The sequence below is a fragment of the Corvus brachyrhynchos genome, unplaced genomic scaffold, assembly GCF_000691975.1.
Source record: "Corvus brachyrhynchos isolate BGI_N302 unplaced genomic scaffold, ASM69197v1 scaffold21, whole genome shotgun sequence".
Lineage (NCBI taxonomy): Eukaryota > Metazoa > Chordata > Aves > Passeriformes > Corvidae > Corvus > Corvus brachyrhynchos.
This window is the reverse complement of record NW_008236924.1, coordinates 5,409,769-5,430,870: the sequence shown is the minus strand read 5'-3', so window position 1 is coordinate 5,430,870 and position 21,102 is coordinate 5,409,769. Positions and strand designations below refer to the sequence as shown.

At 47.3% G+C, this 21,102-nt stretch overlaps 1 protein-coding gene across 1 annotated transcript in view; it reads left to right on the top strand.

The window, feature by feature from the left end:
* The window catches only part of ERGIC1 (endoplasmic reticulum-golgi intermediate compartment 1), a 67,745-nt gene that overhangs the window by 35,512 nt on the left and 11,131 nt on the right, over positions 1-21,102 (top strand). Inside the window, exons 4-9 of the mRNA XM_017728052.1 lie at positions 1,424-1,496; positions 11,365-11,459; positions 12,073-12,197; positions 14,550-14,654; positions 17,798-17,858; positions 18,948-19,048. Of these exons, the coding sequence (XP_017583541.1) occupies positions 1,424-1,496; positions 11,365-11,459; positions 12,073-12,197; positions 14,550-14,654; positions 17,798-17,858; positions 18,948-19,048 (560 nt within the window). The remainder of the gene's footprint in view (positions 1-1,423; positions 1,497-11,364; positions 11,460-12,072; positions 12,198-14,549; positions 14,655-17,797; positions 17,859-18,947; positions 19,049-21,102) is intronic.

Here is a 21,102-nt window from a genome sequence, read left to right as displayed (position 1 = left end):
TTCCCTATCCTAGCGAATGGATTTTTTTAATCCATTGTTAATCCCTTGCACTTTCGAGAGAGTCACTAAATGAATCCACAGCTGAAATTCTGATGAGGAAGGGGAAGCAACGCATTCCTCTTTCCTCAGGACTGGAAGAATGAAGCACAAGGCTTTAGGTCACTCGAGGGTCTGGCTCAGTACTTGCCCTCAGCTCCTCTTTCCTTCCCGTGCCTCTCGCATTCTCTACCTAGGGAGTTTGGACCGGGGCAGTTTTGTGACAAAATTGTTCCCAGCCTGTTGTTGCTTGAGCTTCCCGAAATAATGGGCAGTTGGGGCTGTACAGGTCATGTGGAATAAAGTTGAGGAACAGGGCTTTTTTTTAATGTATTTCTCAACCCCAATTGGTGGCTCTGGTGAAGCGGTCATTTCACAGAGGGCTGTGCTGGGATCAAGGGGTTGTGCTGGGGTTGTGCTCCGGCTGTCACGGCCCTGGAAGAGCCTGTCAGTTCCTGCTTTACCCTCCTGTGAGTGATTCATGGTGAATTTGGGTATTGTATTTAATAGAGAGACACTCTGCAGCCCTGTCGCCTTGAGCTGGCTCATCCTTGTCTGCTCCAGTCATCCCTGATCCATAGGATTTTCAGCTGTGCTTCCTTCCAGCCCCTCCTGTGTGGGTGACTCTGTCACTGCTGCTTGAATGTCCCTGGTCAATGGTTTGAATAATTTCCTGGTGAAGAGTAAACAGTAACATTCCAGTTTCTTTGGGTTCCCTCCTTGCAGCTCCAGGTTGGAATTCTTAGGAAAGACATGGGACTTTTCTGGGTACTTCACAATTCCTTCAGTGGGGATTTTCCCTCTTTGAAGAGTCAATATGTCAGCAAATGGAGAAATTAAGAGCAGTGAGGCGCTGGCTGCACTAGTCCAGTATTGCCGTGTCTCTGCTGTCCCAGCTCTAGGAGTGCAGCCTGTGAGGTGACTTACACAGCTTTGGGACTTGACAGAGAACCAAAATGTGTCCTCATCCCCAAAACACCATGTTAGGGGACTGTGTGCTGTCAAAGCAAGGAGGTGCTGGTTCTTTTTGTCTTCTGGAGGTTTTAATAGTAATAAAATTGGGAGCCAAGGGTCCAAAGAAGTTGTGTTGTCAAGAAGCTCTGTCAAGAAGAGGGAGTGCTGGCAGACCAGCAATGTGTGCTGAAGATGGAGAATGCAGGAGCTGTGGGGAGGTGGAAATCACGATAGAAAAAGTGACCCAAAAATGAAGATGTGTGGATACTGGCATGGCATTGAGCTCACTGCTCTGGTGGGCTCCTCTGGGTCATGGGCTCTAAAAAATTGTTAATTCTCAGGTGTGTATGGGGGGATATGGCTGTGTGAAAACAGTTGTTGTCTTTGTTAGACATACAAAACTAACCTTTTCCTCTCCTTCCCTCTGTTCCAGTCTCTGTCTGCTGCTGTCTCTTCATATTGTTTCTCTTCCTGTCGGAGCTCACCGGATTCATAGCCACTGAAATGTAAGTAAAAGTCATGTTTGCCCTTGTTTGTGTGGATGTGAATCCTTACAGCTTTACTGTTATCTGAGAGAAATATTCCTGTAATTTCACTAGGTCACTTAGTTGCCTAATGGGTTTGGGATTCCTTTAGGTTGAGTCCAAATTCTCAGACATCCATTCAGCTTTTTAATTTGCTAAAATTAATAGGCAAACTCGGTTCTGAACTATTTTTGATAGAGGAAGCTGTTCCAGACCTCCTTGATCCTTTATTAGCTGCATGCTGGATTGCATAATTAGCAGCATGGAAAAATGGATTGCATAAAATAAGAATTATTAGTTTAATATCAATAATTGGGGTTTTTTTAATAATGTCAGAGCTGAATTTCTGATTCATGCAGGCAGCTTTATTAATGTGTGAAGTTTTTCTTCTTCTGTGGAGCCTTACTAGGAAACCTTGTTCACAGTTTTTGTGCCTGAGGACAAGTTGCTCCAGGTGGTGACAGCTTTGAGAAAAATGGAAATAATTTCTACTTTTAAAAATTGCTCATTGAACAAGCATGAAGCACTTGTTAACACTGAGTTAATCAGACTTTTATTTTTTCCCCTGTTCTCATGTTCTTCCTGCCTCAAAGAAAACTTTTAGTAACCATTAACACATCTACCTTTGTTTGGGGCTCTAGGAAACGTTCTCCATCACCCTGCTGATGTGGCAGTGAGCTCACTGAGTGTGAGGCACAGTTCCTGGATAGCTGGGAAGGGTGGAACTTCTGTCAGGCTCACATGATGGTCCTGATAGCAGCAGATGTCAGAGCTGAGCAAAAAGGCTCTGCAACCTTGGGCTCCTGGGCCGTGATCAGATTGACTATTCTGATAAGCAGGAGGCTCCCTCATTGTTTTTGTGCAGCTCTGTCTTGGCTCAAGAATATAATTTCAGGAATAATGTTAATGTTGACTAATGTTTAACTGAAGGCAGGAGTGTAATCAAGCTGGAGATCATTTTTTGTGCCTGTTGCACGTTTGCTTCAGAGATGGTATCTCAGATCTCCTGCTTGCTCACTGTTTCTTTGAATTCAGTTTCGTGTGTTTGCTTGTGAAATCCGGGGTCACCTTATGGAGCACTTCACAGAGCGGAGTTTTCTTGGGTTTCTTGTTTTAAAAAACAGATTGCTTCAAGTAAAGCAGTGCTTTTTCTTGCTCTCCTCTTAGATCTCATTCTCTTGCCTGGTTTTCTTTTTCTTTCAGTTAATGCTTTACAGGAGGAATTAGTGATACCTAGTTTTGATCAGTTATTTGAGTGCCCATGTAGTGGCAGTTTCCTGACTAGAAATTCCTCTTTGAACTGCACAATCGCATAATTCTCTGAGGCCTCTTCTTGCTTTTTCCTTAAGAAGATGATGCATTTTCCACAAAAGTATTGGGAAGTGCTGTAAGCATGCTCAGCTGGCGAGTTCCTCAGTAAAACCTCGGAGGGATGGTAAGTGCCTTTCCCAGCAGGAGCTGCGTGGGGAGGAGGTGTTTGCAGGCAGTAAAGCAGTAAAATTTTAGAGGGGATGTTATTCAAGAGCCTGGGACAAATGACTGCAGGAACCTGATTCGTCATGGTCTGTCCAACACAAAAGCTCACACGAAAGAGTAGGAAAACCTCCTTCTGATGAGTTACAAGTCATCAGACTCTTGCTGGGAACGTTCACCCCCAGCACTTGTGAAAAGGCTCTCCCAGAACAGTGGAAATACTTCAGAAAGTCACTTCAAGTCCTTCCCAGTTCAGCGACTTCAAAAGCTGGAGTAAACTTTTCTTTTTCCGTTTCTTACTCGTTGTTTTCTCTTCTGAGAAACCCAGCACAAGTTGTTGTGAGCCTCTTGTGGTTCCCTTTCAGTCAGGTGTTACTGGCAGTGTGCTGTGAGGCAGCAGAGCCTCATCATTGGGAGTAAGAATTGGTAGCTCTGCGTGGTCTGGAACTTGTGAGAACTCTGTGCCACCATTTAAACTGGTCATAGCAAATAACAGGGGAAATATTGTCTCAAAAAGGTTTCTGAGCCTTGTTTGCTGATGATCCAAATACTTAGAAAGATATGGAAGATTCCTTACGTGCAAACTGTTCAATTCTCATCAACTTTCAATGCAAGCTTCAAGGTTTTTTTGTATTAAGAGTCTCCTACAACAGATACCTCACCCAGATTGACGTTTCCCAATGCCAGCCAGGACCTGAATGGTTAACAGGTGCGCAGCTACATGGGATGAACTTTCCTGCTTTGTCACTGCCAGCTGTGCTGTGAGACTGCATCACTCTTTCTCCTTTTGTGTCCGTATTTCCCTTAAAGCACTTGTCAAAGCCAGGTTGGGTGGGGTGAGCTGCACAGTTTTGATGGCAGGGTGAAATGAGAGCACTTGGCCTGGTGTTTTACATCAGAGACGGGGCAGGTTCCCTGCTGGGCACTCCTGCCTCCTTCAGAGCCCTGTTACAGCGAGTAATTGTGTGTGGGGTGTGTGCAGGGCCAGCTCCTTCAGGGCAACCTCAGCAGTGGTGCCCACAGGATTCACAGGATTCGCTGTCTGACTCTCACCACCGAGAGGTTCCCTTGGTAGCTGCATTTACAGCAAGAGGTTGCTGTGGTTTGTTGAGCCCGTGCTGCAACGTGAGAAAAGAAGGTCTGCTCTGCACCACACTAACCCCAAACACTCACTGGCTTCTGCCCACTGCTGGACTTTCTTCCACATTCACCTGAATGCAGCAGCCTCAGTGCCTGGTATTACTCGAAATCTCAGTTTGGCTGCTCTTGCCCAACTTCAAAGCTGTTTTTCCTTGACCAGCCCATTGTCGTAGCATTTACAGTCTCAGCTGCTGAAGACTTGTCTGGGTGGCAGAAAGCCAAGAAATGACACCCTCATCTCGAGGATCACAGTCATAGCCCTAAACCCAAACATTACCTGTGTGGGGAGGACAGCAGCTGTGTCATAACTCGTGTGGGCATTTCTAATGAGCGCCAAGGCTGTGTCTGTGCACAGGAGCTGACTCCAGTTAGGAAGTCAAACCAAGACACTGCAGGAAGCCCATGGAAGAGGTAACACACTCTAAAGGCACGTCCTATTCTGCTGCTGACGGGTTTCCTGGGGAGACCAGCCCTGAGAAGGGTAGAAAACTCCCAAGTTGCTCATCTTCCAGATTTATCGTGTGACCCTCACAGGCCTCTGAGCAGCCATGAAGGAAATCCAAGCTTGGCACTTAGGTGGGGCTGCATCCTTCCCAGGAAAAGCACAGTGAAGGGCTGATGAGGGAAGAGGGTTTTTTTGCTTTTCTCAGTCACAACTCATCATTGCCATTAAGGGGAGGGCGAGTTTAACTCTGGAAGTCAAGGATCCACTTGATTTTTAGGGTTTTTTTTAGTCCAGACTGAGAGTGACTGAAGACTTAGTCCAAACTTCAGGTGTTGGAATGTCCCCATCCCTGGAGGTGTCCAAGGAACACCTGGATGTGGCACTCAGTGCTCTGGGCTGGGTGACAAGGTGGGGATGGGGCACAGCTTGGACTCGGTAATATTGGAGGTCTTTTCTAACCTAAGTATTCCATACCAAGAACGTTGATGAATCTCCTCAATTCTGTAAAAGATAAAGAAAAGGAGGTCTCTGCTCCACATTTGAACCTCTGAAAGTTGAACAGCATCAAACACTCTTGTCCCACTGAGCCGATGACTCAAATGACTGAAGAAATGAAGCTAAAGGGTTGAATGTGTCTGGTTTTTCCTGGGCAAGATCAGTAGTTGGTTGAGTTGAGAGTAGTCTGAGGGCTACTTGTCCAGCCTGTAGAAGCCTCCTCATTGCTCTGCTGCTGTGTTGCAAACCAGAAGCATAGAAATCACCCATCTCTTTTCTAATTAACTCAGATCAGTGCTAGACGTTAATAGCTGGCAAGATGATAATCTCGCAGTTTTATCACTGTAATTAGGTCATGAATTATGTTCTGTAAGATCAATAATAGTTTTCCAAGTATTCCATCATTAAGGATTAAAGATGTAATTAACTAATCTAGTCTGCCTTGCATTGGCAGCCAGGGTAAGGGGTAGGAGGGTATGAATGTGGTGTTTGTGGTATGAATGTTGCTGCTCAACACTAATTCATCTGCCACAGCACACTGTAGGGAGCAGCAGACTGTTCCTGGCAGTGATTTCTTTTTCTTCTTTTTCTTTCTTTTTTTTTTTTTTTTTTTTTTAGTGTAATAACAGACAAAAACCTATCTGAAGTGACAAGTTTGCTAATTGGGAAGCTGTGCCCCCCTGCAAGGCAATTAATTACTTAAGCAGAATATCTGCAATAAAATGACTGCCTTTGCATGAAAGCGTAAATCATGAATCATAGAATATCCTGAGCTGGAAGGGACCCACTAGGATGATCAAAGCCCAATTCCTGGCCTGAAACAGGACAGGCCCAAGAAGGTGGTCAGGAGTGTGGGAGGAAGCAAAACTCCAGGAGTTTCAGGGACCAGAGTTCCTTGTCCACACTGGATTCATTTGCATGCCCAAGAGTGATCCTGCAGAGCAGCAGAATTGTCACCAAACCTGTCTTCAGAGGCTTTTTATCCCATAGCTTTCCAGAGTTTGTGGGATGTGTGTTGTGGCTCTCAGCCCATGAAAATGGTACCAACCAGCAGAGTGGGATGCTGCTGCTGCAACAGGGGGGTTTCTTCTGCTGCAAACCGTAATCTGGGAGCACAAGCCAGCAGATGCCACAATTCCTGTGTCCTGACACTAAGCTGGAGATGCACCTCCAACCCTACTGGCTCATCCAGTTGAGGCAGATGAAATGCTGGAGCAAACCAGCCCAGCACAGGCAGCACAGCCTCGTAGGCAAACAGGAATGGGAGTTGTAACCCTGCTCCTACCACGGACTGACCTTGAGACAGACACTTTTCTGCAGAAGGATGTAATCCTTAGCAGCCCTGAGAGAGGTAGGCAGGTAAGAAGCTTAATTAATGTTTGCGTAGCAGCGTGGAGATTACCTAATGTGAGGTGTTAGACATTTGTGCGGGGTTGCTGTGCCCTGTGTGGGCTTGCAGGAAGCAGGAGGTCGTGTCATGATGTCATTTGCAATTCCTGACTCAAGTCTACATTGACGTCTTTCGAACCCTTCTCGTCTTCCTGTCTCCTGAAGAGCTGCAATTCCTTCCTTTGTAGGGCAGCGTGTTTGTTGTGCTTCACAGCTGATCTGGGACAAGGACCTTCACAGGGAAGAACCGATTGAGATGCAGAAGATGACAGATATCAGAGCAGCAGACACATGCACAGTTTATGACACTGTAGAGAGAGTTTGCTGACCTGCTTGTTGTTTCTTCACACAAATTGAAAAGAAGATGTGTCTAATGTTGGGGCTTCTCTGGTCTGGCACCACTGAAAATGTGGTAGTGCAGGAATCTCAGCTTGGGAGGGTTGTGTTTCTGGAAGGTGGTTGATGAGAGCTGGAAGGGCAAGTGGAGCCAAGAGAGCTCACCTGAGAAAGTCTTCTGAGAAGCTTTGGGCTTCCTCAAGAAAGAATAACTATGTTCCATCTTAGCCATGGGGTCCTGGAGATCAGAGGGTGCCTCCTGGGAGTTGGAGGACAAGGTAGAGTGCAGCTTTCTGCAGTAAGTGGCTGTATTTTCTCTATGGCTGATGTCTGGGGAGGAGGCTGCCTGGCTGTTTGCTGTGAAAAGGGAGAAAAAAGGCTAAAACTTGAAGGGGGGGCTTAGGACAAGGAAGACGGAAGACAAGGCAGGTGTCTTTAGAAAGCACCCACGCAGTGTGTGAAGCTCTGGAAGGTGGATGCAGTGCCCACCCTTGGATCCAAAGGGCTGCAGGCTCTTCAGCTGTTGAAGTGCTTGTAGTGGCCAGGGCTGCTGGGCGGAAATAAATTACTGGGGAAGTTTTGTTTCTGGGGAAAGAAAGCTGTTGTGTCGTAAATCTGAGACCTAAAGCACAGGGAACAGGTCTGACTTTGTTTGGATAAAATCCTGAAGCTGTGCCGTGCCCTCTGGCTGCTGTGGCCCCCTTCCCCTCGCTCTCACGTGCCATTGGCATGATCTGGCCAAAGGGTCCCTCCAGCTTTTTGCGTGGAACGCTGGAAGTTTGTAAGCAAACGGGAGAAGCAGCCCAGCAGCATCACTCAGGAATGTGAAGTATTTCCAAGTGGCTCTTTCTAGAAGTGAAGCAGATTCTTGATGTGTGGATCATGGAGAAACTGCCCTCTCGTTCCTTGGGTCAGTGGTGGGAGCTCTGTGGGGGCGAGAGGTCCAGCTCTCACCTGTTGTGTTGCCTTCGTTGTACTTCCAGAGCTCTGCACCCTCACCCTGCTTTATTGTGCTGCTTTTATTCAAACAGTCCTTAGCAGCAGCCAGGAAAACACCAACTCCGAAATGTTTGGGGTGTTTGGAGGAGGTACACCCCAGCTTTGGAGTCACAATGTGACCAATATCACTGCCTCTCTCTGCCTGGCCTCAGGTTTTATTTCCCTTGTGACCATCCCAGATTTACTGTTAAAGCACTGTTACTCCTGGGACACTTTATTTTTCAGGAGGCACAGCTATAAATTAGAGCCAACTTCTTTTCTTCCACCAGAGACATTACTCCTCCAGAGAGAGTGGCTAGAGGGGGTAGATAGTACTTTTCCTGACATCCCAGGATTGTCTCATTAAATGGTAGGAAAGCTGTGTGCAATTTGGCTTCGTGGCCCTGGGGAGGAGGATAGCAAGGGACACATGAGTGCCAGCCCTCTGCCATCCACACCTGGGTGCCAGTGGTTCACTGGAAGGAGTAACCTTGACCCTGGCAGTTTGCATTACCTGTGAGGTTCCCAGAATTCCAATACTCCGGATATTTGAGGAGAGAAATACCCAGTTTGGCGGAAACAACATTTCTTGTGAGGTTTGCCCCAACAAGTGCAGCCTGTGGTGTGTTGTCGCCGTGCCCTTGGTTCCCCACAGTGAGAGGGAACATCAGTGACGCACAAAGGATGCACTTTGGAGCTGGGTTTGTCCATTTGGGCCCTCAGCAAGAGCTGATGCTGCCATGAGGAGGCAGTGGCTGGAGCTGGGAGGGAGAAGCAGGATCCAGCGGGATGGGTGCTCCGTGGAAGGTGACGCTGCGGGTTGAAATGAAGGGAAGGAAAGGAAGGATCAACTGTCACGAGCTGTCAGATGTCAGAAGTGACAGATTGGGTTATGAAATTTGGAACTTGAGCAGGAGAGGGGCAGGGGGCTACTAGGTGAAGAGGAGGAGGAGGAGGAAGTGGCTGTGGGCCTTGCCCAAGGGACGGGTTGGGGACCATTGGTCCAGTGACCGGACTGCGGGACAGGAAACCAGTTTCCTTTATCTGCAGCTAATGGCCTGTGTGACCTGGACAAGCTGCCCTACTTCTCTGTGCCTCAGTGATCCAGCGAGCAGCCAGGTGACCTCCACACTTGCCTTCCTATGTCAGAGCTTCCACAGGCTCCCTGTGCACAGTTCATCCTCTGATTTCTGCCAGCAACCACCTCTCACTCGCTCATCACTGAAAGGCTCCTGCTGCACGATTTCTGACAGGTTCAGGGTTAGAAATCAGCAAATCCAAACACCGACCTTGCTGGGGCTTTTCTCCAGAGAGCTGGAATGTTCAGCTGAGCTGCTGGACCTGACTCTGCTCTGCCAGCCCTGCTGCTAACACTCCTTTTGCCGGCAGCGCCGAGGTGCCCGCAGCACTGGCTGGGCATGGCCCACATCTCGGACAGCACAGCGCTGGGAAGGAGCCAGGGGTTATGAAATGGGCTGGCTGGCAACTGGGAAATGGATGGGAGGATGGGGGAGCACTGAGAGGTGCGTTGCTCTGGGGGATTAATGCCTGTCCTGGCTGGAGCTGCTCCTCCCGGCCCTATTTGGACATATGACTTAATCCAATCACTGCCCAATCTGTCAGTAATGAACGAGTAGAGGAGAGGATGCATTCCACCCGGGAGGAGAGGGCTCAGCCAAAAAGCTGCTAACTAGGTCACTGATGAGCAATCTTTCCCCTCCCTCTGTGTCATTTTTATTAATCACTTGAAAAATAGGTTGAGTAATGATTGCAAGCAACTTGTCAAGCCGATTAAAAACAGAGAAAGGTAGGGCTGTGAAGCCGAAGACAAATGCTGTGCTGGTTTTAAGTGAGTGTCTGTAAACCCCACTGACCTGTGAGTAATTGCCTCCAAAAAAACTGACAGCATGTGTGTTTCTCAGTGTGAAGGTTTGTTTCTTCTGAATCCACAGGGCAAACAGTTCACTGTGGCCCAGAGAGGCATCACCAGAGCAAAATCACTTTGAATCTGTCTTGTAGCTGCCTTAGTCTGGTTTGACTGTTAGCATGTGGACTTTCCAGTGGGGCTTGTCAAAGAGTTTTGTGCTCTTTGAGTGTAAAACAAAAATGCTGCAGAGCACTTACTAGTTTTATTTTATATAATTTGCCTGAATCTAAGTTTCCATAGCTTTACAATCTGTCCAAGTGGAAGATAAATTGTCAAATCTTCTTACTTGTTGAACAGGGTAAAGAGTTGCTACGTAATCTCAGCATTGTCCCAGTTCAATGGGGTCAGTTTCCCCAGGGTGGGTTCTCCAGGACCATTCAGTAAATTCAGCACTGGGGTTTTTATGGTTTATTTTTTTCTGTGTCGGATGGATTGTATGTGCCAACAATAAATATTTATACTCTTGTGTTCCTCTGCCTCTCTATCTGTGTTTTGTCTCCTGCGAAATGCGTGCCAGCGCTGTGGGTGCTATGAGACAACATTACTCTTTGGGAGACTGGTGCAGAGTGTGTGAGATCCTGCTGTCCAGGATGTTTCTTCCCATCTGTTCCTGGCTCAAATCCTCTTCTCTTCAATTTTAGTCACTGCTTTTGGTTACCATTCATAGATTGAAGTGTGATATTAAGGAGAAGGATACAAATATGCTGTGCTGCCTTGTTTCTCTTGCTGCTGCTCTGTCAGCTGGGTGGCAATAACAAAAGGCAATTAGTGACACAAATAAGCTTTCCTGGGGGGTAGTGGAGAGCAGTCTCTCTCTAGAACTATTTATGGAACAAATGGAAAAGCACACGCTTCCCTCCTTCCTAAAAGGAGTAGCAGCCCAGGGGAGGGGAGGGTTAGCTCAAAAACCTGCCACCTCTTCAGCATTAGGGTCTTGTTTTGTAGCACCTCTGAAAACTCAGGGTAGAGAAGGGTGCAGGGAAGCATAGAGCAGAAGTTTTGTTTTCTGCTGGTGCAGAACTTGTTTAAAGTCTCCTGCACTTGCCAAGCAAGAAGTCAAATTAAGCCGTGATTTGCCCCCATTCCATCCTGGAGATATTTCCCTGCTCTCTGTAACTCTCTTGTAGCCATCCCTTGTTTCTCTTGCTGCTGCTCTGTCAGCTGGGTGGCAATAACAAAAGGCAATTAGTGACACAAATAAGCTTTCCTGGGGGGTAGTGGAGAGCAGTCTCTCTCTAGAACTATTTATGGAACAAATGGAAAAGCACACGCTTCCCTCCTTCCTAAAAGGAGTAGCAGCCCAGGGGAGGGGAGGGTTAGCTCAAAAACCTGCCACCTCTTCAGCATTAGGGTCTTGTTTTGTAGCACCTCTGAAAACTCAGGGTAGAGAAGGGTGCAGGAAGCATAGAGCAGAAGTTTTGTTTTCTGCTGGTGCAGAACTTGTTTAAAGTCTCCTGCACTTGCCAAGCAAGAAGTCAAATTAAGCCGTGATTTGCCCCCATTCCATCCTGGAGATATTTCCCTGCTCTCTGTAACTCTCTTGTAGCCATCACACAATCAAACCCCCTCTTTCCAGTCTCCTTTTCCCCTTCCCCATGCAAGTTGTTGAGTTTTTCCTGTGGAAAGCAGCCCTGTGCCTGAACCCACCTGTGTTTTCTGCCCTGCAGAGTTAATGAGCTCTATGTGGATGACCCAGACAAAGACAGCGGAGGTAAAATAGAAGTGAACCTGAACATCAGTTTGCCAAACCTGCACTGTGAATGTGAGTATCCCTTTCACTTAGCAGCATTTCTTTGTGTTCTAAGTAATACTTGAAATGGGCCCAGACTGGTACAGTGGACCTTCTTCTGTAACAGGATGGAAATCAAGTAGCTGCAGCCTCTGCCAATATCCCATTGCTTTCTGTTCCAGGCCAGGCACCTGTTTTCTTGGACCATGTGTTAGTGGCTGATCTCCCTCACTGGCTTCTTTATAAATCTCATTTCCTGTTTTTTTTTTTATTTTACAGCAACCTTTTTGTGTCTGGGAGCAAGAAGCCTCCCAAGTTCCATTCGGAACTCCGAATGTACCAGCTGGTTGTTGGCTCTTCCCAAGTCACCTGCCTTGTGTGCCTGAAGGTTTTCTGTTTGTGTGATTGGGATTGCAGTCAGCTGGCAGGATATGGGATATGTCAAATAGACATAATGAAAAGTTTAGTTATAAAGTTTTTTTCTGATACAACAATATTTGATGAAGGACAGTTTAGTCAAACGTCAGGAAAAAAGATGGTTTGGATTTTTTCCAGGTAAAAGCAATGCATGTTTCTCCTATGCAACCTTCCTGTTACTTACCTTGTTTTGACTTTTTTTTATGTCTTCTCCCTCTCACCCCTGCAGTGGTTGGACTGGACATCCAGGATGAAATGGGAAGGCACGAAGTGGGTCACATTGACAACTCGATGAAGATCCCTCTCAATAATGGGGATGGCTGCAGGTTCGAGGGCCATTTCAGCATCAACAAGGTGAGTGGCAGTGGCAGTGGGTGAGGCTGTGCTGGCTGGGGAAATGCTGGCAGGATCCATTTGGAAAAAGGAAAATTCGAAAATCTCAGTGTCTGTCCTGCAGTGTGTGTGTTCATGTCCCTGATCAGACAGAAAGTTAAGTCAGTGTGGGGAGAGGAGGCTGCATGGCCAGCCCCACAGGGAATGTGTTAGATCAGGGGTTTTCTTCACTCTCCAAAGCAGGTAATGGAGACAGAACTGCTGAACAGAGAGAGCAGCTCTCTGCAGTGGCCCGTGCTGCCTTTCAGCACAGCAGCCCGATGTTCAGGGGATGTGTGAAAACCCTACAGATGCCAAACGGCTTCTGTGTTTACTCCTCCCGACTTCTGCACCTCCAAAATGTGAGTCACTGTGGAGAGGTCTTTGGCAATGGCTGCATCCCAGCTCTCCTTTGTTCTGAGAGCTGCAGAATGACAGGAATGTTCCGTACTGGAGGGTGCCAGCAGCTCTGTGCTGGGATGTTTGGAATACAGCACTCTGCGCATGCTTCGTGGGGATGCTCCACTTCTGGCTCAAGGAATGAAAATCCAGGCCTGGAGGAGGCTCTTCTTTGGGATGGGTGTGTTCAAGATTGAATAATCTTGCTATGTAATGCTGGAGATGACTTGCTGGGGTGGGGGAGGCACTGGTGGGACCCACTGATGTCCTAAGAAGGGCACACCCTTTATTCACTCCTCCTCATGTACCACAGGCTACAAAATCCTGCTTCCTTCTTTTCCTCCCAGGTCATGTCAAAGCACATCTGAAAATAACAGACAGAACCTTGTCCTGATTCTGTGTCATGGAAAGGATTAGGGATTTAAAAAGAGGACTTTTTCCTCATGTCCAAGCCACCAAGACCCTCTGGCAGCTGGTAGTCCACAAAACTGGGAAAGGGCTTCTGGAAAGGTAGTTCTTGCTCAGACAATTTCCAGAGCACAGAGCTGAGGTACCTGGGGGTTTGTCTGCGAGATGTGGTGTGTCCTGCTCGCCAAAGCAGCTCCAAAAGGGGGTGCAGAACGTGGCAGTGAGGAGCTTCCTCCACTGCTGATTTGTGTCTCATTTAGTGGCTGGGACAGCTGTCCCAGGGAGAGGAGCTGACCCAGGACTTCTGGCTCTGGAAACCTGAACCTCTTGCGTGTGACCTGGAAGTCTGCAGTCCCTTGGCAGGAATTGGACAGGCATCTGTCTGAGATGGGAGCTGGACTGAGACCTGGCCAGGCTTGGAAACTTGACCAAGGCTTGCACTTGGGTGTTGCTGTCACATCTGCCGAGGGAGGACAAGGTGACAGTGAGATGATCGTGTGTCCCGCTTGCTGCAGGGCCTGACGCCCTGTTTGCCGAGCTTGTTTATGACACAGCTTGTGTCCACACCTGAAAGTGTTCCCAGGAGTGCACTGCTGTTCCTCAAGTCATTAAATCAGCTTTCCTCAAAGCACATGGAACGGGCATGTGGCCTCCTGTGGCCCTGCTGGTGAGGTGTCTCTGCAGAGAGCACGCTGGGCACCAGTTGTATAACCACCCTCCCACTCCTGCCTTGGGCTGTGCCAGATTGCTCCTCAGTGTTGCTTCATTTCACAACCTTTTCTCAACAGGAAAATATTCTTGCACCCTCCATGACAGTGATTGAGCTGTATCTGCTGAAAGATGTCAGGGCTAGTGACCTGAAAAGTGTGTGCTTGCAGAGTGGTGTCATCAGAGTGACACCAGGGCTCATTTTCTGTCTTGGAACTGAGTCCTTAGGTGAAACTTGTGTTTTTCAGAACTTTGTATTTCCCTCCATTAAAAAAATTAAAAGGAAAGGCTCCTGCTGGCTCCTGCCACATGGAGAAGGGGAAGATCTAGGTTGGTTTGTATGGGATGCTCACTTGGGTTTGGTGGTGGTTTTTGTCTTTATATAAAACTCATCCTTGCACACAGTGTCAAAGGTGAAGTTTGGTACTACAAGAAGAAGAATATATCCACATCTTCCTGGGCTGCTCTGCAGCAGTGAGCCCATTTGCAAATGCTAGATGTGGGAGTGAGACATTGAGCAAGAGAGATGGGAATTTTATTTTAGTAGGGATGAAAGACGTAGCCTTAAGTGCTGGAAATCCCTGGAGTTGGGAGTGATCCACTCATCAACTCCTGGTCAGGGACATCAGCAGTGTGGGGGTGCTGGACTCCGGAGCTGCAGGACCTGAGTGCCGTGGTGTTGGTCAGGTGCAGGAGGGTATCCCAGAGCCTTCCTTTGGCTGGATGGACCCAGGTGTTCCCATGTCACATCACAGAGCCAAGCAATGCCTTGAGGGATAAAATGTGAAATCCTGTCTTCCCTGTCTTGGCTAATTTTAGGTCCCTGGCAACTTCCACGTGTCGACGCACAGCGCGACGGCGCAGCCCCAGAACCCCGACATGACTCACGTCATCCACAAGCTCTCATTTGGGGACAAGTTACAGGTGAGTCCTGAAAATTCCCTGGCTGTAGGGGAATGCAGTGAGAGTGGTTTAATATTAGGTATTTTGGTTTCATGGCAGGGCTGTGTGTCCCTGCAACGTAAGCTCAGTCTGGGAGAGTTCACAGCTGCCACCACTTCAGGGAGGAGCAGTGTCCAGTCACAGAGGAGCTGTGCTGTTTTCTTCTGAAACTCAAAGGGCTTTTGGAAAACTCTGTGTCTGTCTTCCTGCAGGGAGTAGAAATGAGGATTTGTGGCTCAGCAAAATCTGGTTTTAGTATGAACACAGAAAACAATCCTTTCTGCCTTTGTGGAGGAGCAGTGATGCACTCAGGGAAGATGTGTGCTCGCTACTGTGTTTACCACAGCACCAGTCAAGCTCTTTTTAATTCACTTCACTGTACTTGTATAGCAGACACCTATTAGTCAAATTTGTTCTGTGAAACACAAGTCAGACTTAGCACTGCCAATTCCCTGCTGGGAAGAAGCTGAATGTATGCATTTGCCCAGTGGATAGAGTTTCACCAGGTGTTGCAAGTTATGTAATATTACCTGATTTCTCAATAAGGACAGATTACAGCACTTCTCCAGCCTACTTCCAAGGAGCTGGCCTCGCAGGTGGGAGTTCCACATGTGCACACCCAGCTTGAGACTCACCCTAAACATTGCTTACCCATAGTCTCTCTGTAATCTTCTTTCCTCAGCACAGACGTCTCATTAGTCTGCTCCTTGTACACCCACTTCCAAAACCCTTTTTCATGCTAACAAGTCTAAGCGTTGCTTTGTAGTCTTCTGATTCTGCTCCCGGCTTCTTTTAGCAAATATCTTGTGTGGGAACGGGGAAATATTAGCATATAAATAAGCTTGGCTTAATGTCTGTAAAGCACACTGAGATTATGAAAAATATTAGGTAAGTGCTAATAGGGAGTTGTGCAGCCTGCGTGGGAAATCGGCGCTCTGAGGGAGCATTCCCATTGTTTTATCACGGAGTCCTGGAGTAAGGCAGCTGCAGTGTGAATCAGCATGAAGGAGGAGCCTGGACAGACCAGCAGCAAGTGTCTTCTGTGCTGGTGGTGAGAAACCTGTCTAGCAAACGTGGAGTTGGCTCCTGATTCGGGCAAGTTCAGATGAGTATTTTCAGAGTTCAGAGTAACTACTCATCGTCTGCATGCACAAGGAGGGAGCACGTAGGTGCTGCTGGTCCTGCAGGCAAACAGCAGTTCAGCAGCACAAATTAAAGAAGGATGTGTTCACCAAACAGGTGCTACCACCACTGCTACTCAGCAAGCAGTGAGAGCCAGCAAGTGTGGAGAGCTTTAAATCTGTCTAGAAGCACCTTTGAATACTTCGGGCTGTCTCCACCTGCTTTGATGTAATACATGCTTATATTCCTTAAAGAGTGTGAGGAGCTCCTCATTCACTTGTGTCATGTGCTGGGAGTTTGTTCTTTGTAGGTTGTTACTGACTCTGCCACAATGATCCACTAAGGGACAGGCTGCATTCTCCAGAAAAACCAGTCTCTTTGAAATAGAGATTTAAATGTCATCTGGCTCTGAATGAGCTTTGAGTTTTCATCAGTACTTTGTGCACAATTGTGGCAGACTTTTTGTAGCTTTTTTCCTCATTTAGATGAGATCATAAATGAAACCAGTGAGTTCCTGCATGTGAGATAACCCAGTTAAGAGAGAGATGTGGAAGTAGGAGATGATGCATTTTTAATCATAATTTCTACTGAGTGCTAGATTAGGAGAGTTGTCTGCCCCTGACAGTGAAAATGCATCATCTTCTGCTTTCTACATCTCTCTCTTTACTGCATTACCTGACATGCAGGAACTCATTAGTTTGAATTTTAGTCTCATCTACACGAGGGAAAAATCTACCAAAATCTTGAAGTGGACCTTAGAGTCTCTGGCCCAGATATTCTATAAGAGACTGACTTCATAGCTCTACCAAGAATGGAACATAACTCCCCCCTCCAGGGGCTTCTTTTTCTTCTTGGGCCTTTTCCAGTGAGTAAAGGATAAGCACAGCCTGCAGATGTAGTTTGGGAATGGTCATGGTTGTGTGAAATCCCAGCAGAGCAAAAGGCCCTGCAGCAGGATCAGCTGTTGCTTTTGCTCTGCTCCTGTTCCCAGCACCTTCCAGCTGAAGCTGAAGCTTCTTGCTGATGGTTTTGTCTCCCCAGAATTCCCATTCTGCTGAGCTGAAACGGGTTCACTGGTGCTTCCTGCATCATCCACTCTGTAGTGCTGGGAATAGGGAAATGTCCATTAGGATGAGACAGATACATCCACGTGCTGCCAGTTGTTGAGAGGGTCTGGGAAGGAGATGGCATTGCCCTGTTGGTGAGCTGAAACTGTCACACCCATGACTAAATCCTCCTTCCAAACTCTTCTTCCCTGTTGTCTGACTTAAGGTCAGGAATTTCTAGGCTGTGGAGTTCTTTGTCCTTTCTTTGTACCTTGTGAGCAGCACAACCTCTGACCTACAGCTCCTGCTGTGGGCTTTTCCCTGTCTGGAAAGTCTTCCCTGTCTGGAGAGTTCACACATGGATTATTCTGTTGGTGGAGATGAGACTCCAGGTCACAGCATTTGCAAGGGATGGAAATCCTGTTATTCTGGGCAAACAGATACTCTCAGGCCTGGGATCAGCTGCAGGGAAAGCTGAAGGGATGGCAGTGTTGGGATGTGTCCTTCCCATCTCCAAGGCTGATGAGTTGTACAAGCCCAGCTGCTCTGACACGAACCACGTTTAGAGGAGAACTCCAGAGTTTTAGCCCCAGTGTGACTTCCAGTTATTTCCCTTTCAGCCTGATAAATTAATTTCACAGTTAACTCTGCAAAGCTCTTAGGAAATAGCTCACGGTGAAAATTTCACAACTGGCCTCTTCCAACTGCAATTCCTCTAGCTTTGGAGTGGTTTTGGAGTTTCATCTTGTAAGATGTTGTGAAATCAGCTTTTTCACTTGGAACAAACCACTGTGATGATGGTCACTGAAAGATATTTGGGGTCATCTTTTACTGGGTTGAGGCTTTGTTTTCTGGAAAGGTTGAATCAGGCTGATCCCCTGGTCACAAGGTAGGGAAGCAAAGGTCAAGAGTATCAAGTCAGAGCACAGTTTCTTCATGCTCCTTTTTGCTTTCCAGGTCCACAACGTTCACGGAGCATTCAATGCCTTGGAGGGAGCAGACAAGCTCAGCTCAAACCGTGGGTATTCCTGGGGATTGCAGCTCTCAGCCACCCTCTGCAGGAGGGAAAGCAGGGCCATTCATGCAACACTGGTGTATCCAGAAGTCTTTAATTTGCCTCTTCAGCCCAAATGATCCAGACATTGCTGGCTGACATTTCCATTTCCTCCAGTGCTGCAGAAAAGGCTTGGCCCAAAAGGTCCTTTGCAGTCCTTATGGAGTTTTTTATCCTGTTCCTGTAGCGTCCCTTTGCTGCTGTTACTTCCACCAGAACTTTTCCCTGTCCTTGTGTTGCAAATTACCTCTAAATTTCTACTCTGTGGATGGCGAGAGGGACATTTTCGTGGCCCTTCTTTATGCCCAGCACAAAAAGGAAATTGCCAATGCATGCTACAATTCGGTGTAGAGAGTTTTTCTCTCAAGAGTTCGGGCTCCTGCAGGATATGAGTCCTGTTTCCATTTCTTGGAACAAAATTTCTATGGCTGTTCCTGAAGCTATACAGTTGTTGTTTGGGGTTTTTTTTACCTCCAGGAGCCAAATGTCATTGTGTTACACTTGGCTAGAGGACCCTGCAGAGATGTCATTTAGAGTTCTGTTTTAGAACCATTTTAGCAGACACAAAAAATGGAATGAGCTGTTTAAATAGTGAAAAAAGAAAGAGTTAAGCAGCTTTTGGAGAAGGAAGATAAGAAAGCAAGAAAGAAATGGAAGTACACAGGTTGTGATACCTCAGGTTTTTTTGTCAAAATGATCTCAGTGGGCTGCAGTCCCAACCTCAGCCAGTTCCTGATTTAACCACGCTGTTTGTGGTGGTGATAAAAAGTGTTACCATTTATAGTTGCAAGCAGTTAGGAAGCTTCAAATAACCCAAACCCTGGTTGAGTTGTGGTCCTACAGAAGTGGTGGGTGGCTTCTGGTGTCAGCCAGGTACCTGACAGAGTTCTGAGCAAAGGGCAGAGATGTGGGGTTTGAAGCTGTCGCTTTGTCACTGAGATAAGGAGGAGGGAGACACCCTTTTTTGTGACTTGCTCCACTTTGAACTGTTCTGTAGGCAGACTCCTTTCTTTCAATGCTAATGTGTCCTTCCCTTTCCTTCCCGGAGCACAGCCCTTGCCTCTCACGACTACATCCTGAAGATTGTCCCCACGGTGTACGAGGACATGAGCGGCAAGCAGCGGTACTCCTACCAGTACACGGTGGCAAATAAGGTAAAAGAGCAGGAGGCTCTCCAGGAAGCTCCTCACTGCATCCCAGGGGATGCATGGAGGATGTTCAGCCACCATTCCTTCCCCTCTTGCTCTGCTCCGTGCCCTGTGCATGAGTTTGTAGGTGAGCAGTAGCCTCTGCTGGGAGAAGGAGGAACTGAAGCTCTTCAGAGTGGGGCTTTTCCTGGTGCTGGCATTTGCCGGGGTTGGGATTGTGAGGGCTTGCCAAAGCAGGTGGTGGTGGTGCTTTCATTCCTGAGAAAGGTGTTCTTCCTCCTGGCGTTCTTGTCTGTCGGTTCAGCTGATGTGGATTTCTGTAACTTGTGTGGGAGGTATTTACAGGCTGCAGGAACTCCTCTTGTGCCAGTCAAGGTGCACCTGAATGGAAACTGTAATCCAGCTGAACACACAAAACATCACTTAGACCTGGTTTTAGCAGAACAGTCTCAGTTGTGATGGATGTATCAGACAAATAAATCAGCAGAGTTTTTAGCTTGTTACAAATGTTGATTTCAGGCATTAGGCCACTGAACTGTAGCAGCAAATACTTCACAGTCCCTGCTTTATGATGGTGAATTATCACAGCATCCATTAGTTTGGAAAAGCCCTCCAAGATCCCCAAGTCCTGCCAGTGGCCAATCCCCACTTTGTCACCCAGCCCAGAGCACTGAGTTCCACATTCAGCATTTTAATAATTCAATGTATTGAACTGTTTTTTAAGGAAAAAAAAAGACCCTGTTCACTTTTTAAGGTAGAAAGCATCTTTCAGTTGAAAATTATTTGCCATTCAAGTGCTTAACAAAAGTCCAGAACCTGTAATATCTAATTCCTGCTAATTTGCCCTAACTGATAATCAAGCACACACTCTCCCAGACTAGTTCTCAGGTTAATGTTCCTGCCCAGTGGCTTTTGGGCTGGTTTGTGTGGTGTGTCCCAGGGATTTGGACATCTCCCTCTGCTCAGATGGCAATGTATTTGTTCTGCTTAATGTCACAACTGCTGTTCTGATAAGACTCCAGTGATAGGAGTTCTGAAAGTAATTTGGAAAATAGGCAGCAGGAGCTTTTGACACTTCTGTGAGCTTGGCTGCAAATTGGGGCATTCAGCCAAGTCTGACTCATTAGGGCAGGATTGCTGGTGGGGAGAAGGGGAGAGGAAGGAAAAAATGAGGTCAGTTCTGTCAAAACTGAGGTGCTGAGAAGCGCTGCTGCCTCTGCGCTTTCTTCTCGTGGTGCTCCAGACCTTTACTCCCACACTGAGCAGTGGGAAAGAGAAATGGGAAGCCATGGGCATAGTCTGGCACAGAGTGGCTGGTGTGAGGAGATGAGGAGAGTCTGAAGTGTGGACTCTGTCTCCTCTCTTAGCTCCTCTGCTTCCTCACTTCCCACATAACCGCTGTCCCCACATGTGCTGCAGAACTCCAGTAAAAGCCCTGAAAATGACATGACTAGGGACTTCTCCTTCTCTTGTCATCATGGGATAAAACCCCTAAAAATAAGGAAACTTGGGATTTATATAAGATTACTGAAGATAAATGCTCTTTCACTAGCTCACAGAGAGCAAAATTAAACTTGCTCATGAGTGTCCTGTTGCTTGTTCTTTTTCCATCTTTCTGAAGTATTTGAGGCTGTCTTTGCCTCTTTGTGAAAGAAAATTGAACCAGGAGAGGAGATCTGAGCTGGCAGCTTATCACAGGGCTGGGGAAGGGACGAGCAGCTGGGTGGAGAGGCAGCCTGTGCCACGCTAGTGCCAATGGCTCTCCTTGCACTGCTGGGTCCCCAGCCTGCTTTCCTTGGATTTTTCTTCAGCCTGTGGATGTCTTGATCCTTGAAAACTGATATCTATCTCCACTGACAGCACAGACAAAATATTATTTCAAGAAGATGTGACTTCAGTTACTGAGTTGGTGTTGGTATTGGTGCTGGGCAGCGTGTCCTGCTTGGTGCTGTCCTGTGGCCATGGATGGCACTGGACCTGTTAGGAAACAAGTGGATTAAGGGAGATTGTCACTGGCAGTCTGAAAGATGTCTCTCTCAAACCAGCCTGGGATAATTTTT